The sequence below is a fragment of the Zerene cesonia genome, chromosome 24, assembly GCF_012273895.1.
Source record: "Zerene cesonia ecotype Mississippi chromosome 24, Zerene_cesonia_1.1, whole genome shotgun sequence".
In the NCBI taxonomy this organism is placed as follows: domain Eukaryota; kingdom Metazoa; phylum Arthropoda; class Insecta; order Lepidoptera; family Pieridae; genus Zerene; species Zerene cesonia.
Window position 1 is genome coordinate 789,437 of NC_052125.1, and position 26,146 is coordinate 815,582.

General features: G+C 33.8%; 3 protein-coding genes across 3 annotated transcripts in view; 2 read left to right on the forward strand and 1 right to left on the reverse strand.

Moving 5' to 3' along the window:
- The window catches only part of LOC119836456 (putative ammonium transporter 2), a 13,798-nt gene extending 1,919 nt beyond the window's left edge, over window positions 1–11,879 (forward strand). Inside the window, exons 2-12 of the mRNA XM_038361785.1 lie at window positions 609–695; window positions 1,485–1,683; window positions 2,618–2,763; window positions 3,433–3,596; window positions 7,004–7,089; window positions 8,422–8,504; window positions 9,243–9,392; window positions 9,598–9,675; window positions 9,879–10,057; window positions 10,827–10,946; window positions 11,410–11,879. Of these exons, the coding sequence (XP_038217713.1) occupies window positions 609–695; window positions 1,485–1,683; window positions 2,618–2,763; window positions 3,433–3,596; window positions 7,004–7,089; window positions 8,422–8,504; window positions 9,243–9,392; window positions 9,598–9,675; window positions 9,879–10,057; window positions 10,827–10,946; window positions 11,410–11,811 (1,694 nt within the window). The 3' untranslated portion in view covers window positions 11,812–11,879. The remainder of the gene's footprint in view (window positions 1–608; window positions 696–1,484; window positions 1,684–2,617; window positions 2,764–3,432; window positions 3,597–7,003; window positions 7,090–8,421; window positions 8,505–9,242; window positions 9,393–9,597; window positions 9,676–9,878; window positions 10,058–10,826; window positions 10,947–11,409) is intronic.
- Window positions 11,880–12,117: 238 nt separating this feature from the next.
- On the reverse strand, window positions 12,118–18,280 carry LOC119836426 (origin recognition complex subunit 4). Its single transcript, XM_038361741.1, has 7 exons — window positions 17,957–18,280; window positions 17,506–17,631; window positions 16,338–16,560; window positions 15,670–15,864; window positions 14,156–14,379; window positions 13,178–13,386; window positions 12,118–12,421 (listed from the first exon to the last, which is right to left on the reverse strand). Exons 1-7 carry the CDS (start codon window positions 18,152–18,154, stop codon window positions 12,151–12,153), a joined length of 1,446 nt encoding a protein of 481 aa, XP_038217669.1. The 5' UTR covers window positions 18,155–18,280; the 3' UTR covers window positions 12,118–12,150.
- Window positions 18,281–20,421: 2,141 nt separating this feature from the next.
- Window positions 20,422–26,146, forward strand: part of LOC119836336 (synaptic vesicle glycoprotein 2C-like) — a 12,609-nt gene continuing 6,884 nt past the window's right edge. Inside the window, exons 1-6 of the mRNA XM_038361638.1 lie at window positions 20,422–20,606; window positions 22,830–22,978; window positions 23,369–23,514; window positions 24,122–24,269; window positions 24,852–25,014; window positions 25,910–26,128. Of these exons, the coding sequence (XP_038217566.1) occupies window positions 22,864–22,978; window positions 23,369–23,514; window positions 24,122–24,269; window positions 24,852–25,014; window positions 25,910–26,128 (791 nt within the window). The 5' untranslated portion in view covers window positions 20,422–20,606; window positions 22,830–22,863. The remainder of the gene's footprint in view (window positions 20,607–22,829; window positions 22,979–23,368; window positions 23,515–24,121; window positions 24,270–24,851; window positions 25,015–25,909; window positions 26,129–26,146) is intronic.

The following is a 26,146-nucleotide window of genomic DNA, read 5'->3' on the forward strand; positions in this document are numbered from 1 at the left end:
GAATGATATATATATTGGATGATATAAATTACACGATGTTCAATGTACGTACAGTTTTTTTATGTCATAGTCGGCAATGGAGCTGGTGGGTCGCCTGATGGTAAGCGCTACCACCGCCTATGGACATTTGAACAGGCATAAGGTCAAATTGCAGACCTTACTCCACTACCAATGGATTGCCGACTTAAAATTGTGAAAGGATTAAGAAAGGATTGACGAGAGAATAAAGGAAAGGATTGGGAAGGGTGAGGAAAAGGATATGGGCTTAAGGCTCCACACATGGAACAAAACACAGTAGCACGCTACTATTTCACGCCGGTCTTCTGTGGGGGTCTGTTACATCCCCGGTACGAGCTGACCCAATTCGTGCCGAAGCGTGCTCGACTCCCACAGTCGAAAATACTATGTGCAATGAGCTAAAATTAAACTAAAAAAAGTGTGTGAGTGATTCACACACGATAAAAGTGAAACTTCAGTAAATCGTAGTATGTATATTTCTGTTTGTATTTGTGTCTCTTACCTGTTGTTTTTTCCGTTGCATCAGCTTTGAAATCACAACGATTCTAAAGAAGTTTCACTTCAATAGAAATGTTTTTGAATGGTCACAGGTTTCGGCATGCTGGAGTCTGGGTGTGTATCAATTAAAAACGAAGCAAACATCATGATGAAGAATCTTGCTGATATCTCGCTGGGAGGTAAGTTTTACATGTGACGACCGATGGTACAGTGGTTAGTGTACTGACCGTTCTTGGAGGGTTTGGGTTCGATTTTAAGTACCCGTAAAATGTTGTGTGAATGAATGTGCATTCATTCTATTTATATTATAAACGCGAATGTTTATAAGTTTAGATGAATAGATGTTTGTTACTCTTTCACGTAAAAACTGCTAAATGGATATAATGAGACTTTTCAATAATATAGCTTATACATGAGAATAAGAAATGAGAAAATACTTGCTATTGCCTGTGAGTTCGTCAGCGGGTCCGCGCGGCGCAACTATCCCAAATATATTCAAATTTCGATGTGCCGACATATAAGGTTATTTCGAAAATTCCATCTATCTATAAATAAAATTTTATCAAAATCCGTTCAATAGTTCAAGCACATTTAGACATTGATTTCTCAACTTTCATTGACGATATAATTCTTATATATTATATAAATTCTTATATAAATGCGAAAATTTGTAAAGATGTGTGTGTGTGTTCGTTGCTCTTTCACGCAAAAACTACTTAACCGATTGCAATGAAATTTGGTACGTAGATAGCTGAACTGGAATAACATATACGGGATATGGACTTACGCGGGTGAAACCGCGGGGCGCAGCTAGTATGTTATAAATATATAAGAATTCTAAGTAAACTGAGTTCATATAAAACTCCATCCTTTTACCTAAAGGAAGTTGCGAGAACGCGCGTTAACTTCTTAACATATGTTTACAAATTTCTAGATTTATTTGTAGTATATCCTAATTTCAATCCTAGGTCTTACATATTGGATATTCGGCTACGGGATGTCCTTTGGCCAGGGACCGTTGTCTAACCCATTTATTGGGGTAGGAGACTTCCTAGTGGACCCTCCTGTTGGTGACGCCCTCATGGGTCCGGTTTTCGCCTCATTTCTGTTCCAATTATCTTTCGCCACCACAGCCACTACTATCGTTAGTGGGGCTATGGCCGAAAGGTAGGTATTTGATATTAGCTTGCTACTGACCAGGTATTCAATATAATCTTGCTAGGAATACATTTCATCATCATCATCATCATCAGCCCATTTTTCCCACTGCTGGGACACAGGCCTCCTATGAGGGTTCAGGCCATAATCCACCACGCTGGCCAAGTGCGGGTTGGCAGATGTCTCATGTCGTCGAACTTTTTTGATTATCAGTAATTGGCTTTAAAGAAAAACTCAGAACGCGTTGTGGCTACTAAGAAATGCCATGACGCGTCCTGAGCATGTTCCAAATATGATCACCAGGTCATATTTTACTACAAGTCTTAAAAAGAACATGTTATGTTATATTATAACATACCTTATTCTTGTTAATAACTAGCGGTCCGCCCCGGCTTCGCCCGTGGTACATATAGCCTTCCTCAATAAATGGGCTATTTAACTCTGAAATAATTTTTCAAATCGGACCAGTAGTTCCTGAGATTAATGCGTTCAAACAAACAAAGAAACTCGTCAGCTTTTTAATATTAGTACGGATTTAGTTAAGAAGTGAGAACACGGTATTCATAACATCAATGTATTTTATTGCTATAGATAGCTCAGTATTATGTTATCTGTGTTAAGAGAAATAAAATAAATCATAAAACAATATCTTCTTTAATGTGCTAAACTTGTAACTAAAATGTATTTCTTCTGTACATTTCATACTTTCAAAAGGTAATAACAATAATTTATATTAATAGGTGGCGAAACACATAAATTCATTAAATTATTAAATCTTTACCGACTGATGACCGACTATGAAATAAGTGAAGTAAAAAATCCTTATGATTTTTTTATAGATGATGATGATGGTAGTATCAGTGATGATGATAACAATGGTGATGTTGGTGATGGTATTATGATGTGGCGACTTTTAAATCTTTCTTTTTTTAACGAATTCTAGGTGTAACTTCAAAGCATACTGCCTATTTTCGTTCTTAAACACAATCGTTTATTGCGTCCCCGCGGGCTGGGTGTGGGGGGAGCACGGGTTTCTGAACCGCATGGGCGCTGTGGACATAGCTGGGTCGGGGCCAGTGCATTTGATAGGTGGGTGTTGTTTGTGATTTCAAAGCTGATGCAACGGAAAAACGACAGTTAAGAGACACAAATACAAAAATGTGTAGAATGAAGCCGGCAAATAATGAGATAGAGATATACATACTATTTTATATTTTATGTATATTCATCTCATTCTTTTGTCGATTTACTGAAGTTTCACTCCTATCGTGTGTGGATCGCACAGACACCTTTTTTTGTTGGAAATGGTTGATAGTTTGTTTTGTTTATTTTTTGTGTTTTGAAATATTGTTTTTCTTTCTCGTTTTATTTATTTAATTTTTTGTGTAGCATGAAATGAGTATATTTTTTGTTTTTTCGTGAGTTATCATGTTTTTCTTTATAAATGAATGTTTATTTCTCCCTTTATTATTTATAAAAATTTTAATTTTCCTTTTCTTTTGTTTATATTTGTATTTATTTTTCTACATACCATTCGTAAGATGTGAGATCACCGGAGGATGCAAATTCCTTGCCTCTTTATTGTATAATATCATTGACCTCAGTTAAAAAGACGATGTTAAGATGATTTTAGCATTGTTATTATTAATATTTTTTAGTATTTTCAATGTCATTTTCAATGGACATATCAATAAGAATATGTGTTAAAATAAAACACATTCATTTTCATTCTAAATGTGTACAAAAATCGCTCCCCAGGTGGGTCATCGGCATTCGCTTCAGCACTAATGCTGGGTCCGCGTCTGGGGCGTTATGCGAAGGGCTATGACCCTTTGCCTTTGGGAAACCCCGTTAATGCAGTAATGGGGACTTTTGTCCTGTGGTGGGGATGGTTGGCCTTCAACAGTGGCAGTACTTATGGGGTAAGTTTTGAAGTGGTCTCTATAGGGCATGGGGTAGATCGGTTTTAGAGAAATTACCTTTTAAGGCATTTATGCTAGTGGATATTTACAATAACGATTAACAGTTCCTTATACTTTATACGCTATGTACAAGGCGATTTGCCAAGTGATTTAAATCCGAGAATATATGAAATATAGAAAAATACTAAAAGTGTCTAGAGATAGAAACAACTGCATCATTGGATAGAGGTATAGAAAAAAATACACCTGTGATATACTATCTGATTCTGATAGTAATGTTTATACTGTTAAATATATCGGTATTTTCTTGTTTAATTTCTAACAAGTATAGTCTACCATAAAGCTACTTGGCAAAAGTTTCAATAAAATGAAAAATATTGAAATGATTGATAGAGAGATTGCAAAAAATCTAAACAATTTTTTGCATCATCTGTTCGCGTGAAATCGTAATAAAGCTGGACTTATTTATTGTGTTAATATAAAGGAAAATTCAATTTTTTTAAATCTTCACTTGTCCACTAGAAATATGTGTTTGTTTGTTTGTTTGATTGAATAGAATTATTTACCGTTGAACATGTGCGTCACCTCAGAGTGCTATAGGCTATATATGTAACGCGAGCGAAGCTGGGTCGGAACGCTAGTCAAAATATAGTTAATCAAAAAATTATCTTAAACTGTGTCCCACATTGCACCTTAAAACATTCTTAACATCATGCCCATGCTTTTAAAAACAATACATTTCATCGACATTCTGAATATATACCGAAGGCTAAAAGTTTAGTAGGTACCTAGATACGCATTAAACATTCCTAAAAATATGCCAACCAAATAAATTATATTTCCCTCACGTTCCATGATATATTGCAATTTAATTTAATTCGTGTCGGCCAAATAATCGCTTAGAATTTTTACAAGTCAATTGATTCCATATGCAAAATTTATTCAGCACCGCACGGGACGTTTTAAATTAGGGTACCTACAAAAGAATATATTAATTCATTTGAAATTTCGAACACGTTTATTTAAATTTGACAACTGGCAACAAAAAGCCGTCCATCAATTGTTTTTTATTATGTACGCCGATTTATAGTGTTTAACATGTTCGTAGTATGTAATAAATTAGATGTTATTTATTGTTTTGTTTTTTTTTTTCATTATTAATTCGATAGTATGGTATTATTTATAAATGCTTATGGAATTTCTTACACAATGTTTTATTTCATAAGTTATATGAAAAAAAAATAATAAAAAGGTGTAATGTTTCATATTATAAATTATTATGTATTAACTAGTAATATTATCATGAATTATTCTCTTATTATCTAAATTCCTTCGCATAAGACTGTTTTAGTTCCAGCAATATATATAAAACCTCTTTTGAAAAGAGCACAGATTATGTTAGCGTGTGACAAATCACCGCCGTATCAGTGGCCATTCAATTTTAAAATGTCCTCCATTTACGTAAAAGCAGAAATGATCCTCATTGTTTCTAATTGGTTTTCAAATTACACATTTAAATGGTTTTGTTGGCCTTCGGTTTGTAAACGTGAGTTCCTTGGAAGATTAATTATGCAGTGTTTTTTTTCGCTGGTAACATTAGAACCTAGGGTTGCCACATAATGTTTTCGGTACAAAAATCAATAGCTATTTTGATCGCGGATCGGTGTAATACGGAAATTGAAACAGATTTTATTACATTTTTGCAAAATATGTTATATATGTAATATATATATATATATATATATATATATATATATATATATATATATATATATATATATATATATATATATATATATATATATATATATATATATATATATATATATATACATATTAGAACAGGAGCGTACACCATAAGTAAAAATAGAGTCAGAGTTTTTTGACATTGTTATATACTGGCAATAATAATTTATAAAGTTGACAACCCTACTAGTAACCTTGCTTTACAGTTCAATTGGTCTTATGAGAAGAGATTTATTAAAAAAAAATTTTTAGTATATTTTCACATACTCAAACATTGCCGAATCCAAATGACTCATGACCGTATACCTAGGTCCATATACTTTTAACTGGATACACCATAGTGTATATAAAACTAAACTATTAAATACGAGCTGGTACTTGCAGCTCCCTGAAAGTGTAGTCTATGTGTTTATACTATAAATCATCTCTGATAAAATTCTATACGGATCATAAAAGAGGTTTTTGCGTGACCAGTACCAAACATGCATACATTCTTTCAAACTTTTGCGTTTATCATATTGATAGGATGTTTCTATATTAATTTAAATCGTCGTAATTATTTAGTATCAAACTGATTAGTTACAAAAAACATAAATATGCAGCAAAATAGACTATTCTTTCTTTTGAACAAGGACACAAGGAAAATATCAATTGATAAAAGCACTAAAGTCAAACAGTAATTTACAAAGTGAGACACTACAGTAGCAAAAATTAATCACAAAATGTGATCTTTGTTCAATTAAATACATTTTTTATCCTTATTTTGCTATGAAACAAGGATGTACATTTATTTCAATTAGAATTCAAAAAGAGTCGACGTTTTTAAAATATTTATCAAAGAAAACACATGTACCTATGCGTAAATATCAATCTAAATAATTTCAAATAGTTTAAATTTTTTAATTCAACCCAAAATTTAAGAAAAAAATACATATATAAATACATCTATAATTCGAAAATAAAAAAATAGAATTAAGAAATGAACGTAATTTCATAGCTTGCGTTCGATTTAACGTTGAGTGCAAAGTTTCGTTTATATGAACTGAGCTGAGCTGAGCTGACTTGGTGGTTCGCTTGATGGTAAGCGATCACCACCGCCCGTGAACATTCGTACAGGTAGTGTCTCTGCGAATGCGCTTCCCGCTTTAAGTGATAAAGGATAAGGAAACCATTGATTGATAAGAAGGAATGGACGAGGAAGGGTGAGGAAAAGGAAAGGATCGTCCGGCTCCCCCACTCAGCCTACGAAACACTACATGCTACGATTTCATGCCGGGCTTCTGTGGGAGTGTGATACTTCCCCGGTGCGAGCTGGCCCAATTCGTGCCGATGCGTGCTCAACTCAAACATTAAAAGTTTATCGGGTACGACGCGAGGAAAGTCACGGAATTAATCTAGATTATGAAAAGATCATTATATTCCTCATTGTCTTGCCATAACAATAATCCTCTTATAGATCATGGAGCAGGTTTATTTTTATTTTTTTTAAATTTATCGATTTTCTGGCAAGTTATACAAATGTTTTTAAGTAAAGCTTAAACCTGGATTTGGCTTTATGGTAACCTGTTTGTTTTAAAAATAAATATAATATGAAAACATTTTAAAATTTTCATTAAGTTTGCTTTATTTAATATGTACTCAAACTCAAACTCAAATTCAAGGTAAGCGGCGCCAAGTGGCAGTACGCGGCACGCGCTGCTGTTATGACAATGATGGGTTCTTTTGGCGGTGGGGCTTTTGGGCTGATGTAAGTATTTAACTGAATCACAGACAGAATGATAGTCAGATAATTTACCTCTTATTTTTTTACTTCAAAACTAAAGTGTACAATTTTGTTAATATCTAATCTAATATAAATGTATGTATATGTATGTAGCTGTAGAGTTTGTTTATTTGAATCCACTAAACTCAGGAACTGCTGGTTCAGATTGAAAAAATCTTTTTGTATTGAATAATCCATTTATAGAAGTTGGAGGGCTAATATCACGTACGACGTGGGTGAAACGGCGGGGCACAGCTAGTTTAACAAATTTAGGTTACCTTATTATTGTACGTATCTAATTATTGACCATTTTTAACCATAGTGATTATTATGATAAGAACTACTCGAAATCACCGACAACCGAAACACAGTTCGCAACTAGTTTGATAGTTAGTAGGTCGTACAAGAGGTGTACCTAATTTTATGTCAATAAACATGTTTTTCAATATTTCTTTATTAAAACGAAAAAAATATAACGCAATAGTAGTGTAAGACAGTTTTATTTAAAAAATATAATATACTTATTCTATTTTACCTTATTTATCATGCGTTGTAATGGTAAACGGGTTTTAACTGTTACATTTATATTGGAATGCTAATAATATGTCAGAATTGACAAAAATACGTATCTGGCTCTGAGCTCTGTAACTTAGCCACAGATTATATCTTATATCTTTAAACGAGCAATTCTTGTATATATACATATAAATATATATATATATATATATATATATATATATATATATATATATATATATATATATATATATATATATATATATATATATATATATATATATATATATATATAAATTGAATTGAATTGAAATCTCGGAATCGGCTCCAACGATTTTCATGAAATTTGGTATATAGGGGGTTTCGGGGGCGATAAATCGATCTAGCTAGGAATCTTTTTTAGAAAATGTCATATTCGTGTTTTACTCGTTATCCACTTAAACTTACTTTTTTAACAAATAGGAGGCGTTTGAGAAGTCCCAATTTATTATGACTCTTCCTGACATCTATTGGCGAATAATTATACTATAAATGTGAAAGTTTGTGAGGATGGATGCATATGTATGTGTGCGTCTGTCACTCTTTCACGCAAAAACTACTGAACCGATTGCAATGAAATTTGCTTCGTAGATAGCGGGACAACTGAAATAACACATAGGCACTTTTTATACCGATATTCCTACGGGATACGGACTTACGCGGTTTCAACCGCGGGTCACAGCTAGTAATATATTAAACACGAAGCATTGTAATTTTATGCAATAAATAATACGTTTATCAATCTGTATTTTTTTTTTTCAGATTTACTCTGTTTAAGAATAAAGGTCGAGCTGATGTCCTAGACCTAATAAATAGTGTTCTAGGATCCCTCGTGTCTATAACAGGTATTATACAAGTACTATAAATCCTATTTAAATAAGCGTTTATAAGAACAACATAGCTTACTCTTGAAATTGAACTGCTGACCAATTTAGATGAAATTCTACCAAAGAAAATAAAAAGAAATGTAAATTATGTTAATAAACATTATTTTTTTTACAATCTGTATGGTATCAAACAAAAACTTTTGAAAACGTAAGATCAAGGCTTTATCAAAATTAGGCATCTTCATTGCCATTGGGCCTGCCATTGTCAATGTCAGTCAATGTCACTGTCATTGCTGGCATCATTGCCAGTACCATAAAAATTCCTATAACCATTACAATAACCAATACCATTCTGTCCATCTCCATTTCTTTTACCACTACTGTATATTTTACCCCTACTATATTAGTATTATAGTATAGTATAGTAGTGCAGTGGTAGCTCAGTGGTGAGAACCTCGGACTTCAAAATCGATAAGTCGGGGTTCGTAAACGGGCAAGCGTGCAGGAAATAAATTGATTTTTCAATTTATCTGCGCATGTAGATATCATCACCACTGCTCACGGTGAAGGAAAACATCGTGAGGAAACCGGCATGTCCGAGGATCAAAAGTTTGACGACATGTGACATCTGCCAACCCGCACTTGGCCAGCGTGGTGGATTATGGCCTGAACCCTCATAGGAGGCCTGTGTCCCAGCAGTGGGAACATATGTGGGCTGATGATGATGATGATATTAGTATTACGATTACTACACAGCGGGTTGTTTCCTGTACCGCGCGTGGGAGGCGCTGCTAATCGGAGCAATTGGAGCTCTCATAGCGTCGTTGAGCGCCGCGTTGTTCGATCGGTTGCACGTCGACGACCCCGTTGGGGCTTCCGCGGTGCATGGGGCCTGCGGGTTTTGGGGTGAGAATATGATTTTTCTATTGTCTCTAGATTTTTTTGTGTTTATTTGTTTTTGACGTCTTATTGCAAAAATTTTGCCTTTAAAATCGTTCAAAACTCTCTCAGCTCATGTATTTGAATTGGGATTTATTACTTAACATTTTTATTAAAGAATTATCTAATAAAGAGAAGCTAATGTATCTATATATTTTTTTTAATATTACAGGAGTGGTAGCAGTTGGCTTGTTTGCTGACAACCCGATACCTATGGAAACAACGAATGGTAGATCTGGATTGTTTAAAGGTAATTGAAAATGAAATATTATTTAGCAATTGTAAGTCAATTACATACATAATCTATACTTTGTGCACTATCTACATAACCTTTAATAAATTGTTTTTATATTTACCTAATGACTAAAATGTTATTATTTATTGACCCATACAAATTGCACTGTAAAGGGCAACTTACTAATTAATGCCATAAATATATTCCTTGGGAGTCAGGGGGTGGATGGTACCTCCTGGGAGTGCAGACCCTCACGGCCCTTTGCCTCATGCTGTGGGGTGCGCTTGTTACAATGGCACTACTGTGGCTTATCGACCGAGTGCTGCCCATCCGCATGGACCCGTACGACGAGCTGCTGGGCGCCGACCTCACTGAGCATAGAGTCCGCCATGGCCAGGTGGGATCCCACTGATCCTATGTGCCCCACTTATCCCGGAAATCCCATCAGTTGCTAATTCTACCAATCCCATAAAGCACGAATCATATAAATCTCATGAATTACATTAATTCCACTTATCGAAAACTGATTACAGTTTAAAATTATGAATCATTCCATCCCATATAAATTCCATCAGTCGCTTATTCTATCAGTCCCATAAAACCGTGAATCCTATAAATTTAATTTTTCCCACTAGTCGAAACCAGCTCATCATAGTATACGCTACTATCACTGATAATATATAAAAAAAACTAGCTATACATAAATCGAAATATGTTCTCATTTTTTTATACATTTTACAGCAATATCACAAAATTAAAATCACATAAAAAAAGTACTAGCTATCACGAATAACTAATTTGTAAGATACTGCAACAATAACACACATAATCAATTTAATCATTGCAATTGAAAAAAATCGCGAGGAAACCGGCTTTCTGAGAAATTCGACGACATATGACATCTGCCAACCAGTACTTGGCCAGCGTGATAGATTATGGCCCGAACCCTCATAGCAGGCCCGTGTCCCAGCTGTGGGAACATATACGGGCTGATGGTGATGAAACGAACCAATGAAAATCATTTTATAACATTGAAAATTGTCGTAGAATCCAAGAAGGTTCAACTTTGTTAGAGAAAGGATTTATGTCATATTTTACTGTACCTATGTATAATTATATACCTATTTAAAGGCCTTTAAATAGAATTCATGAATAAATTACAACAGGTGGGTGTATCTCGAGCAGTGTCCGCTCTACGCCCATTCCATCGCTCGAGTAGCATTGAAGATATCGGCAGCATAGGAGTCAATACTGGACACAATATGGTCATAGACAAACTGAGTGAGGTAAGTATTTGAATGGATTTTGCACAAAACTCATATTATAGTGGAACTAGCTGCGCCGCGCGGTTACACCCGCATAAGTCCGTATCTCGTAGGGATATTGGGATAAAAAGTTGCCCATGTGTTATTCTGGTTGTCCAGCTATCTACATACAAAATTTCATTGCAATCGGTTTAGTGGTTTTTGCGTGAAACAGTAACAAACATATACACATATCCTCACAAACTTTCGCATTTATAATATTAGTAGAATTAGTAGAATATAGCAAAAATTTACGTGGATTAGCTGTCAACTAATATATTTCCAATTCCTTTATATTTTACAAAGTTAAAAACTAACAATTTAAACTTAATTTTGAATTTTTGAATCCAAAATATTTAAAAACTGTTACAATATTACTAACTCTTAACAATGTATTATTTACAATAAAAAGCTTAGATAGCAAATATTTTCAAAATCTTCTCAGCTAAAGAAGAAGAGAAGCAAAAGCGGTAACCTAAAGATATTTACGAATCAAGCGTTCGTCGGGGAAACCGCAAACGAACAAACGTTCAGAAATACTGGATTTTTAAATAAACGACCTGGCAACCCAGAAAACGATTTACACCGCGTCATAGACTCCATGGAGGGCGAATTAAATGGCACTAATCATGATGACACTGTCAAAAATGGCGGGAAACTAACTGCCAAAAATTTGGAACATTTCAAGGGAAAAAAATTCAAAGAACTCTCTGCTAGTGAATTGGAAGAGTTAGGACAAATGCAAGCGAATGAAGATAGATTCAGACATAAAATTATTGAACATGATTATAAGAATGACGTTGATAGGAGTGGTATCACAACTCCTAGCTTTAAGTGGATTGAGTAGCACGATAAGTGAAAAAAAACAGTGATGTTTAATAAAAATAGTTATTATAAGTGTAAAATAAATGTTAAATAAATTGTATTTTAATTACCGCTCGTTCTGTTTTAATTTTGATGAAACTAGGTCTAATTTATTCGACATTAAACTTAATGTGTTTATTCAGGGCAACACTTAACACACTTCTTGAATATTTATAATCTAAAGTAGCGCAACTTAATACTCTTTATAAGTAATTAACTAAAAAAAAACAGTAAAAGAGAAACCTCCTCCATATTTAAAGTCGGTAAATAATATATTGCAATATTAGTCTGCAATGATACACATTTTTACAAAAAATCTTTATTAAACAACAGAATTATTGGCCCAATGGTTAATTTCAGTTGGTAAAGCCTTAAACCCTTTCACAGCTTCCTTAATGTCATCAACGGGTACGGCCAAAGTATACAATTTATATTCCTTTTGGACTCTACTCGTTGTAGTATCTGTGTTTACAGAATCAGTAGACCGAATGGGCATTATAATTTCCAATGATTGCAGATGTTCAAATGCTTTTAGTATCACTGGTCTGGGCACGGTTTGGGTTGATGAGTTTTCGTTCGCAAATTTTGTGTATCTGAAATGTAATGTTAAGATGGTTCTTAATCATCTTAATAAGGGACAACTCACCCTTAGGCATATGAAACCGAAAGAGTGAAAGAGATTTGATTAGAGATTTGATTGGTGACGCGGAATCACGGGTGGCCGTGAGACTAGGTTTTGCAACGGTTTGCCAAAAAGACGCGGGTTCGAATCCCGTCTCGTGATCAGATTTTTCTATTCTTAAAAATTTCTATCTGATATATATTTTTGTTCATTTAAATTGGTTAGTGTTACTAATATAGATACTTAAGGTAGTAATGTATCCTACATTTAAGTTTTACTTATATTATAAATGTGAATGATAGACTTTATTTCTATTTAATTAATATGATATGTGTAAACAAATAAGTAATATTTTCCTATAATAAAAAGGAGAAATTATGGGATTCTTATTTTATTAACCTAATATTTTATCTATATTTATATGTGATGATCATGACATAACAACACATACTTGAAATATGTTATTGTATTAATATTAAATAATACATGTATTAATATTAAATAATACATTCTACACATCTTTATTTTACATTATACTAGCGGTCCGCCCCGGCTTCGCTCGTGGTACACATATAGCTTAAAGCCTTGGATTATCTAAAACTGAAAGAATTTTTCAAAACGACCCCGTAGTTCCTGCGATTAGCGCGTTCAAACAAACAAACTCTTCATCTTTATATTAGTTTAGATTGTCAGATTATCGTGAAGTATAAATAAATGAACGACCAACCTATGTAACACCATTTCAAAATTCATCGGTTCACCATCAAATATCTCCAAGCCGTGCATCATCGCTATGACCAGAGACAATTCGAGTATAGACAACGATTGTAGAAGTTTTACTCTATGCTCTGGCGCGACCGTGTTGTCTATGGTCGATGTTATGTCTGTGGGATCTATGTAGGGTTTGTTTGCTGATAGTTTGGCCACTATTTGGTACTGGAAATGAATTAATATTATTTATTAATTAAAAACTATTAATACTTGACTATTCCCTGTTAGGTATGACCATGGATGGAACATCAATCATTATTTAAAACAACATATTTATTAAGAGAGCACATATTATGAAAATAAGGACTAGTTGGAAATAGCCTATTTGATACTTATTGATTACACTTTACATAGCACTATAACTGATAGATAAGTTAAACAAAACACATCGGGATGTTGTGAAACTGGCTGACTGTGAGAGCTTAGCAACCTGCATTTGAAAATTACCTCCTTCAAAATCATTTTGAAAGATTTTGATGGGTATTGCTTAGTTTCCATAACTACAATAAAAAAATCCCAGAAATTGCAAAAAAAAAAACTTTTCTCTTTATATTTCTAGCAGAAAAACGTTTGTAGTGAATTGTAGTGGTATTTTTTTGTTGGTAGTAAAATAGGCAAAAAAAATCTTTAGACTAGTGGAATTTAGTACCCAAATTAATTTAGATGAAAGTACATACGTCAATTGACCGCCTCTTTGGTACAGTGGTAAACGCGTGAGCGTAGAACTGAGTGGTCCTGGGTTCGATTCCTGGTGGGGTCAATAAAAAAATGTCTCGGTCTGGCAGGACACAGAAGGCTGATCACCTAATTGTCCATAAAAAAAATCGATCAGTGAAACAGATGTATATCATCTGCCCCATACCCCAGAAGGGGACACGGGATTTCACTCACATACGTCCAAATTTTTCGAGATCAATAAAAAAACTTAACTCACTAATACATTTCTGAAAATCTGCTCATTGACGACGTAATAACAAAACTTCTCCAAGGCATCCACAATTCTCTCGTCTTCCACCAGACTCTGGATGTGATCATTCCAATTCTCCAGGAATCCGGGATCCAGTTCCTGGAATTGTCTGGAATCCATTCCGCATCTCTGGAACACTACTTCCGGTATAGCTTGGATTTGTGAATCGACTTCCATATCATCTGAGCTTGCTGGAAATAATGGTAGAGATAGTATTCAGAAAGGAAGGATTACAATGTTATAGAAGTATGTATGTTCATACTTAGATACAGAAATAGCTGAACTGATATTGATGAGTTGAACAAAAATTGATAAGTCGAGAGATTAAACCATAGAGTAGAATGGACGCTGGATAAGGTTTTAGAATTCATTTAAATGTTATAAATCGGTGAACAAATTTTGATAAAACTTACACTGCTCTATAGCTTCGTATAGCATTACATGAATTTTTAGACGTAAATACAAGTTTACAATTGCCAAATAGGAATAAACGTATAAAATATTTAAAAGGAAATAAGTTATACTCATAGTTGTGAAATATACAAGGTGAATTTCTCAAGTGGGTGTGATGGCGATTTGAAAATGTTAATAAAAAATCTGTTAATTACTTAAAATTTGCTAATAAAAATTATATAGGTGTCGTTTCTTTAACTTTTCTTATCTTATTACTTTGTTTCTTATTAGAGACACAATATAGGGTTTGGTTTTTTTTAATCAAAATACTCAATTCTTGCGACATCTGCTAACCCACACTTGGTCAGCGTGGTGGATTATGTTCTATACCCACATAGGAGGCCTGTGTCCCAGCAGTGGGATCATATATGGGCTGATGATGATGATAATACTGATCAAATACAAAAAAATAATAATAAATAATTAAATAAATACCGAATTTTTCCAAATTCTGATTACCCACTCATTATAAAATTATACTTTTAGTTTCCATAAAAATCAGTCTCGTGTCTCGTTATATCGATTCGATATCCCTCATCACAATTAAAAGCCCATTTCGTTCACAACTTTCAGTATTACTAAATTCTTGTATTCTTAAAGGCATTTTATTTTATTTAAGACCGTATTCAATTGACCACCATGGATGGAACATCAAAAAATCATTATTTAAAACAACATATTTATTAAGAAAATAAGGACTAGTTCGAAATAGGCTGATAAAGTCACTGATAGCCTATTTGATACTTTTTGACTACACTTTATATAGCACTATAACTGATAGATAAGTTAAACAAAACATATCTGGATGTTGTGAAACTGTCAGCATTACTAAATTCTTGTTTTCTTAAAGGCATTTTATTTCATTTAAGGCAGTTACCTATACCTAATTGTAAGTAAGAATGCATTCTAACAAAAACTGGTCTTAGCGGCTATACTTTATACATGTTGCATTAAAATTATATGAGCAAATACTCAAGCAGAAAGATTAAACAGTATTTTTATACCCAATCCTTTTAAAAATATCTTACCAGTTGATTTCCTTCCCTTCCTTTTCTTCGGTTTATCTCTTAAAATGTAAACGCTCAGGCACTCTACAAATATCTGTTTTATATTCTCCAACGGTTGGGTCGATTCGTTCGGAAATATAAATATGTGACGGTGAGAGAACCTCGACTTCACACGTTTCTCCAGCATTTCCATTACGTCTAGACGATTCGTGATGCCTGGAATTTTTTATTTAATATTGATAAGTATTATATTGTAAATAAATTTGGGAATACTTATTTAAAAAAATTATGAAAGTGGTAATTAAGGCTGTTTATTTTGAAAATAAATAAGAATTCCTTCTTTTTCCTTTTTTCTTTTACAAGAATAACAAAGCAGAGACACAGCTTCTTTTTTATTTTAAACTGCAGTATTTATAGGGTTCAAAATTAGTTAGGTTAATTAGGTTTCTAAAAATAACTTTACTTTACAATTTCTGTCTGTCTGTCTGTGTGTGTTTTGGTTAATCTCTGAAACGACTAGACCGATTTTGACGAGACTCCCACTGAGCTAATGTAATGATATAAGTTATGTTTTTTGCAATATTCCCATAGGTATTGGAAATCAAAGGAAATCCTCACTTAAGCAGATAAAACAGCAGGACACAACTAGTATACAATAAGTATAATGGTAGTTAGATTAAGAATCTCACCCAATACACACATAGGCGCCTGCTTATTATGAGTTATATCGAACAGATTATACAACAACGTTTGTGTCTTTCCCGTGTGACAGAACATATCAAACTCCTCCAGTATGAATATCATTGATCGGCATTTCCTATCCACTCCGGAGATCAGGCAACTGAGGAGGAAGTTGAGGTTCTCAGCGAAGGTGCCGAATACTCTGTCTCCTACAGCATTCTCTAGTTTCATCTAGAAAAGAATTGATCTTTATCTATTATAGGTAATTGAGCATTGTATATTTCACTAGCTGTCCGCCCCGGCTCCGCCCGTGGTACATATAAAGTCTAAATTCTCCCTCAATACTTTTATTGTAGGGCATCTAAAACTGAAAGAATTCAAAACGGACTAGTAGTTCCTGAGATTAGCATGTTCAAATGAACAAACTCTTCAGCTTTATAATATATAGTTGAATATCTGAATTATTGCGATTAGAGTTATATATTTGAGTTTAAATAATATCAAACGAACTAACTAACCCTTCAGCTTTATAGGTATACTGGTTTGGATGTTTCAATAAAGATATGTTAAGGAACCCTATTTTTTTGCAAAATTAAATATAGTCTATGTTACTCGTGGATAATGTAGCTTTCGAATGGTGAAAGAATTTTTTAAATCGGTCCAGTAGTTTTTAAGCCTATTCATTACAACCAAACAAACAAACAAAGTTTTCCTCTTTATAATATTAGTGTAGACATACATATATTTGCCTTGGAAAGCAATCAAAAATAAAGTTATAACACAGATCACATAATACTATTTAATACTTTAAATAAAGTGTTGTTGCATTTCCCTTGGGGTTCATAAATTAATTAGAGATTTATTATCAATTCTGTGCTTTGAGAGATTTATGTTAATTCTTTGTTAAAAGCTTAGAATCTCTTATCGATACATTAATTAGGGTGCGAAATACACCAGCATACATAAAATATTATGTAAATAAAATGGTATAAACTTGTTTAATTAAACACATTAAAGTGGCTGAGTCAGTGGTTAATGTGTGAGCTTAGTTTTAAGCGTGGAATTGTGTTACCTACTCACTGGACTGGACTGGACATACCTACTAATGCGAAAAGAAATTGGATCATTAAACAGATGTATAAAAACCCTTACCCCATGGGACTTTGACTTACCTACCTGTGCTGTTATAGACTTGAGAGCTACTTTATCATCTTGATGCAGCAATCCATTCAGTTTGACAACAATAACATCATTTTCCATGTCAACCTCATTGGAAACTTGGTGAAGTACTGAGTTAATGAGCTGCAATGGTAAAGTATAATCATTATCACTATCTGTTTCTTTTTTGTTTTGAACCTTTCGGCCTACAGCTTCTCCTAGTCACAGAAAATTCCCATAGGAACAAACATTGCGGTAAAAATTAGCATATGATACTATCTACTTTCTAACTACCTCCATATACTAATATATATTTTAGGCGACGTGATAGTAAGACAAACAAACACACTTGTGAATTTATATTATTCCACTGAGTCTGCTTATCTGAGATTTTCTTAAACTTGAACTACAGAAACTTCTGATTATTTGAGCGAAATATTTTTTTTTTATAAATAAACTGGGTAGTTACCGTTGTTTTACCACAACCTCTCGGTCCAATTATCAAAGCAGAGTGAGATTCTCCCTGCACAATCGATTTCATTATCAAATCGTATACGTGTTTGCTTTCTTTCTCATGTCCTCTAAATTTAACATAATCTTCCAATATTTTCACCTTCAAATATTTTCTTATGAGCTTTATTTGCCGCTCGGTAGACATATTTAGCATTGTAATTCAAATTGAATAGCTAAAAACTTAGTAAAATGAAATGTTTTGCATTAATGATAAAATAGTGTAAGATAAGATTTCGCGCCTAAACAAACGTATGTTACACACTACCAGCTGACGATGACACTGATATGCAACAGGCCTATTTCTGACATTGACAGTTGACATCTCTATGTTAATTTAAAAATTGGCTGATCGAAATTGTACTTGTTTGAACTTCGTGTTTGAATTAATTAAAACTTCATCCTAAATAATATTTTGACATAATCAGTGTTAAAACATATAAACACATTACGATCCATTCAATTAGAAAAAAGTCTTAAATTTCATGATTCACAATTATAAATATGAAAACAAACTTAAATAAAACTAATTATAACACACATTATACAATCTGTCTATAATTATCTCATAAGGGTTTATTTTTAAACTGCGCATGTGTTGACACTTCCCAGTGCGCATTGCATGAGGCCCGACAATCAATATTTTACCGAACACACAGGGGCATTTTATCGAAAGATGATCAAGTCACGTATCTCAAAGATACTTCGTAACCACAGTGATACTGTACATGTCTTGTACGTGGAGTAGTCACAAATTATTTTTGTTTTTTTTTTATTTTAATTTTATAACATAATGTCTAACAATATGTAATAATAATTATGAGATCATTCATGTACATTAGTTAAGGTAGAGAATACCAATGGATATAATTATTTATGCTTACATTTAAATAATTATACAAAACATTAGTCCACTAAAATAAATATCTTCAGATAAATCTCCACATTAATGTTTCACATCGCTACCTTGATCATTGTATTATTTCTCCCTCACACTTGTACATATTTACTATTAGCGGTCCCTTTCCTGACCTTAAACTCTGCAGATTTCATAAACGAGTACATACACGTGATAATTTTCACAAATGTATCAGCGTATCGAGCTAATTATTTAGTATTATTTTAAAATACAATACTAGAGTTTCATTTGCATTAAATATAATCTATTTACAATATGGATAACGTTAAAAGAGATACTACATTGTGAATGATACTTATATAGAGTGATTTTTACGTCTAAAAGTGTTTGATATTTGGTTCATTCAGTAAAATTTCATGATGAATTTTTGTTGTGTGAAAAAGTGAAATGAGTGAAGTGTAAACTTAAGAGTATAGCAGGTTTTAATCATACAATTATACACACGGATACAATTGCACTTACACGAGCAATATCAAATCACAATGTAATTTGGGCATATTTTTCTAAGCACTGATATATTATAGCTTTCAGTGTTGTATTATATGGATAGAAAAGAGCTGTACATTGCTTATTAAATGTATTGAATTGTAAGTGTACTTATGTGTTGCATATATTATATATCCGTAATATATATAATGTCGTAACGTCGTAAACTAGAGCTAAATGAATTTTAATTCATAAACTGCCATACAGACTTAGATATCAAGAGTACAACAGATTTTTATTTACATAATACATTTTTGCGAAAGAAATTATGATGTCTTGTTGTCATTTCATCGGTTATCTACCATTTGTTGTACTCAATAGAAAAATTAAGTATTGTATTGTATTGTATTGTAGCTGGTTATCCCATTATGCCATGGCAATTTTTCCAGTCACGTTATAACCAATTTGTCATTATTTCATAAAAGCATATTATTTTCTATTTTTGGAAATCCACTATATACATATTTATACATATTTATTATTGACAGCACTAGAGATGTGCTACGAAAGAGGTCTCGTAGAAGCGGCGCTGTCAACGCTTCGTATAATGTTGCCAGTATTATTTAATTCAATCGCCCTCAGAGTTGGGGAAAATCTATGTTGTAGATAATACCAGTTCGTCTTCAGTTTCAGGCTGCTAGTCTACGGACGGCTATCATTATTTTGATATCTGTATATTTTTTAAATAATTAATAATCCGAACTTAACTTACTCATTATATAGAATGCCCTATTCACAATTCACCAGTTTCACATTGGTAGATTATATTATCCTACCGAAAAATTATGTATGAAATTAAGCACGGATCACAATTTTTGGTCTGAATACAATCTCGCGCCAATCTATCCCATGAGATCTAAGGGTATTTATAAAATTGAAGTGACATTTATAACAATGAGTTATCCGGAATTAATAAATATATAGATAAATATTTATTAATCTTAATTTAATTATTTATTCTTTTGGAATATAACTTGAATCGTGGCACATTTTAAAACGATATTGTAACACTGGTCTATCGCTGACGGACCGAGTCTGACGCCTACCTTGTCTCTAGTTTTATTTTGCTGCTTGCTTTCTTTGTGTGATAAGTTTATTTGTTTATTTTGTGTGTTCTAAACTATAAATAACACTTTTTTGCACAAATGAAACGCTAGTGCACTGACTCGAAAATATTTCGTATGTGACATATCATTTTTTTAAAGTGAGTATACTCTATATTGTAAATTAACTTGTGGAAGTCGTCAGTAATTGCCAATTGCTATCAAGTTTTCTATTTTTACGCCCTGGGTTTTGTTCGTATTAAGTTAACCGAACTATGGTGCTTCGGCATCCGTTGATAATGGAATGTATTTATTTTTATAAATTAAATATTAACTACATTTTACGTTGGACGTCAGAACCGGTAGGTAGAAGGTTTTTTTTAATTGTTATCTGTAATTTAATAAAAATATGAAGGTAGATAGGCGTTATAATATTTTAAAGGCTTTATTAAAATAATAATCTAAATAAGAACTCGATACACACATTAAGATAACATTATCATTGCAGACATCTACTTGTAACTTAATTTGGATCATATATCTAGTTCAAACAATATATTCATGGCCTCATGGCCATAGTAATTATCAAATTAATTGATATGTACATCAATGTCTGTTTCTAATTTATTCCGTAATACATTAAATGATTTATGAAATTTTATTTTGATCTTATAGGTTTTTGCTAATTGTTTTAGTATTGGATTTCTAATTATATTATACTAAAATAGGACTAAAGGACGAGAATTTCCTATCAAACACTAAAATTGTCTCAATTAGTTGAAAAATCGAATAATAAAACCAAAAAAAAAATACACTTTTTGAGATTTTTCCTTGTTGTTTAGGAATGTTAAGAATTAAAAATAACCATATATTGATGCAACTGATATATTTTACGCACTAACAAATGTGTCTTGTATAACCCTAAAATTTTCTTATTATTTTCGAAATAATTTATTTTCACTATAAACCAAATGGGAAATGAACTAAGTACACTTTGGTGTGTCTGAAAATAATAAATTGAAAAAATACATATTTTCAACATGATGAGAAATGGAAGAAATCTGTCAGAGTCAATGTGTATTTTTCTTGTACATATAACTTTGTACGCAATAGAACAATTTTAATAATCCTCTTATTATTGGGTAGGGTATGCTCTTACATTCGCCCTATGTGATTTTGAAAAAAAAACATTCTATTCTAATAATGGAGAAAAAGGGGTGATTTCAGTTTTTTCAATGTCTTTGTTTTTTAGTTTTCACTTCAAATTAATCTTTATCTCATTTTGGTTATCTCTAGTACAATTTTTAACTTGCTACAATATCAATGAGCAAAGATGACAAATAAAAGCATATTATCAGATATCATCATATCAAGATAAAGCAGTGGTGGCTCAGTGGTGAGAACCTCGGACTTCAAAATCGATAAGTCGGGGTTCGAGACCGGGTGGAGCGTGCAGGAAATAAATTGATTTTTCAATTTATCTGCAAATGTGAATAACATCACCACTGCTTAAAACGGTGAAGGAAAACATCGTGAGGAAACCGGCATGTCCAAGAATCAAAAGTTCGACGACATGTGACATCTGCCAACCCGCACTTGGCCAGCGTGGCAGATTATGGCCTGAACCCTCATAGGAGGCCTGTGTCCCAACAGTGGGAACATATATGGGCTGATGATGAATATCAAGATAGATGACTCAAGTGATACAGCAATTTGTTTTATGAGTAATCTTATTTTTATGATTATATCATGACTAACTTCCCGCCCATTGCTCCACCTGCTTCGACAAATGAGAACCCACATAGTATTCCTGTGGGATTTTTGGGAATAATACCCATTCTATTGTCTTACTCAGTTATCATGCTATATTGATACCAAATTTTTAATCGATTTAGTGATTTCGGCATGAAGAAGAAACAAACGGACAAAGTTACTTTGCAATTATAAATACTAGTAGGGATTGTTAAAATTATGGTTACATTGTTCTAGTCTATTTTGTTTAACCTTAAAAAATCTTTACTTATTACATAAAATAGTCAACTTTATTATCTCAGGAACTGCTAGACCGATTCCAAAATTTATTTTACAGGTAGATATCTAAATGATCTGAGTGCTATAGGCTATATATGTACTATGGTGAATTAGAATAAACTTAACAATCGTTCATATAACTCTTTTCATCGATCATCTCATCTCTTTTCATCTCTTAATTAACTCTCAATTAGCAGCTTGACTGGCCGACTTCATATGACCTAAACGTTATTACCTGCCTCAGTTTTGAAGTTACATTCGTTCCATGTTTACTTTTTGTTTTTATTTATTATGATATTATATTTTTTTATTAAAATAACATAAAATTAAAAGAAAACGAATGATGTTTTCAGATGTGTCTCAATAGCATAGCATACAGCGGGCACAATGGAGGAGCAAGCGTGTTTGGTGCGCGCGCGCTCTGATTCCGAGGGTTCGTCGAAGCTTGGCAGCTTTGGGTCCATAGCACACACCATGACATATACGGAGGACAGGTTGACAGGTTAGTTGTGTGTTCGGAACCTGACTGTAATAGATATAGACATGGACATAAACATTTATTCACACGCAAGAACACACAATGAGTAACAAAAAAAAAACAAAACAATAAACATTGCAAAGAAGGAAATAAGAAAAACATAAACACAGAACTAACTATTTGAGGACTAAAGTAAAAAAAAATGTACATTTAGGTTGCTAGTGTGCGTGAAATGGTCCAGTCTCAGCTTTATATACTATGAGACATATAATTAGACACGCCCAAAGTCGATTTTGACCCACTTTAAATGGAAAGATTTAATTTAAACTTTTCAAATATACACTTATCAAATATCTGTATAAATACAATAATTTCATGAGTTTTTCTTATTTTGCTGTTATATAAATTTTCCAGGTGCAGAAGGCGGCGGTGAGCCTGGCAACACCAGCAACATAGCTTCCGTACCACCAGACAATAACGACGCCAATGATAGTGGGGAGCTGCTGGACTACAACGACTCAAGTGTTCTAGAGCAGTTCCACGAGGATGCTTTGAGACAGGTGAGGTATTGACAGAGTGAGAGAAGGGGAAGCCAGATTGACTGGCGTAACGCGTTACGGGCTATGTAACGAAGCAATTTACTCTTCCATATAAATAAAAAATTACTGTATTGGTGCCTCTTGCAAGTGACCGACTGTTTTAGATCGATTTTAACTTTAAATGGAGAGATTTAGTTAAAACTTTGTGCACTTATCGAGGATCGGTGACAATACAATAATTTTATGAGTTTATTTTATTATCGTGTAATGCCATCCTACTTCCTGCTAATATTATAAATGCGAAAGTTTGTAAGGATGTGTGTATGTTTGTTGCTCTTTCACGCAAGAAATACTGAACCGATTGCAATGAAATTTGATATGTGGATAGCTGGACAACTGGAATAACATAAAGGCTACTTTTTATCCCGATATTCCTACGGGATTCGGACTTACGCGGCTGAAACCGCGGGGAGCAGCTAGTGATTAAACGGATTTTGATGGGGTTTTTTTAATAGTTAGAGTTCAGAGGTTTATATGACACATAATAACATGAATTAAGCGACTCCGAATTTAACGCGTACGAAACCGCGGACAAAAGCCAGTAAATAAATAAAGAAATAATCTTCAGGCGGGCTGCGGCTTGTCGCAAGCGCGCGTGATGCTGGCCGTGGGGTTGTCGGTCATCGGGTCGGCGTTGGAAATGTCCTCCATACCGTTTGTGTTGCCATCCGCCGAGATTGAATTATGCGTGTTGCCGCATGAGAAAAATTGGTTGGGTGAGTTTTCTTTTTTTTCGTTTTTTTTTTCTAAAATAATGTGATTTTATGCCATTTTTAATTGGAATATTACTGTACATATTTTTTTAAATACCTTTTTGCTATCAAGTGTAGATAGAGCTTTACACGTAAAGTGGACGACTAAAAATGTGTTTGTGTGGAATGCCCCTAATTGTTCATACATAAATTACATTTTATTTATAATATAAATTACTTTATATTAGTCCATCACACTTAAGAATAGAAATACGTTTTTAAGTTGTTTCGAATTTTGATTGATGATGCTGATTCTGTTGTATTTGTTTCTGATAGTTGTGATGAGATTTATTGTCATAAAAATATTGGGAATATTGACCATCTTGTTAATGATTATGATGATGATGATGTTTTCTTATATTATTGTTGTCAAAGGAGTTGGTGGCTTACCACCGCCCATGATATTAATGGTGATGATGTTGATGGTGGTGATGATGATGGTAATGATGATAATGGTAATGGTGATGATGTAGATGATTGTACAGATGATGATGATGATAGTAATGTTGACGATGGAGATAACAGTGGTGATGACGATGTCGCCAGTGATGATCAGCATAATGGGCGGGTCGCTGGGCGCGGTGGGGTGGGGCGCGCTCGCCGAGCGGCTCGGGCGGCGGCGCGCGCTGCTGTCCGCGCTCGCGGTCAACGCGGTGTTCGCCGCCATCGCCGCCTTCATGCCCACGTATGGGACGTTCATGATGGCCAGGTGAGTGTGGCGCTCGCCCCGGCTCCGTCCGGGTGTCCCAGGTTCCCGTTTCGTCCCAAGCGCGCGCTTAATCGGGATAAAGTGTCCTATCACCCAAGTCGGCTCATACCCTCTCCGTTAACAGAATTTCTTGAAAATCCGTTGAGTAGTTTCAGCGTAATTAACAGACAAACATCCAAAGAAATAGACTTGCACATTTTTCATCAAAATTTGTTCAGCAGGTACAGCGTGATTGACGGACAAACGTCCAAACAAACTTTCACATTCGTAATATTAGTGTGAAGTGTGATTGCAGTTATATTTTTTCTTTTTTTTTGTGTCATAGTTGTCCGCTGTGACATACAAAAATATGTATTATAACTTTTTCAGATTTTTTTATATAGTGATGGGTATAGATTCCCTAGAATTACAGATTCTAGTACCTTCTCGGAGTAGTGTTCTCTTGAGTACCGCTGTGATTTTTATTTTTTGTGGTCGATGCTGTTGAACTTTTTCTGATTTTTTTGTTATAATTCTATATTTTATTTGTGTACATCACAGCGGACAGCTGAGCTGGTGGTTCGCCTGATGGTAAGCGATCACCACCGCCTATGAACATTCTTCATTCAACAGCTGCCCAATTTTAAGGGGAGGGGGATAAAGAAAGAATTGATGATTGGAAAATAGGAATAGATTGGTAAAGTAGAGAAAAAGGAAATGTATATTTATATATACGTTACGTTCATCTATTTAGATACCTCCTTTATACCAATAATGTTTTTTATCGTAACTTATATGTAAACAGTTTTTGATTCTTCAAGGCTGCATCTATACAGTTAAATCTTATCACAGATAATCTGTAATTACAAATTGAAAAAAAAAAAAATGTACATTATTATTATTAAAATCCCACCAGATTCTGTTCAGCAATCGGATCCGGCGGCATAATACCCACCGGCTACATCTACTGCAGCGAAATGATATCCCGGAGCCGGCGGATCCTCGCCCTGGCGATGTTCCCGGCTTGCATGGGCATCGGGATCCTGATAGCGGCCGGGTTGGCCCGGGCGATACTGCCCTTCACCGGGGCGGAGGCACTCATTGAGAATAAGGAGCATTTTAGCGCGTGGCATCGGTGAGATTCACTTTGTAT

Excerpts from the sequence above, each read along its gene's own strand:
- LOC119836426 (XM_038361741.1), bottom strand. The coding sequence starts at position 18,154 with ATGCTAAATATGTCTACCGAGCGGCAAATAAAGCTCATAAGAAAATAT. Across the intron at positions 17,632-17,956 it reads GAGGTTGTGGTAAAACAACG|CTCATTAACTCAGTACTTCA; the intron begins GTAACTACCCAG and ends TTACCATTGCAG. Across the intron at positions 14,380-15,669 it reads GAAGGGAAGGAAATCAACTG|CAAGCTCAGATGATATGGAA; the intron begins GTAAGATATTTT and ends CATTATTTCCAG.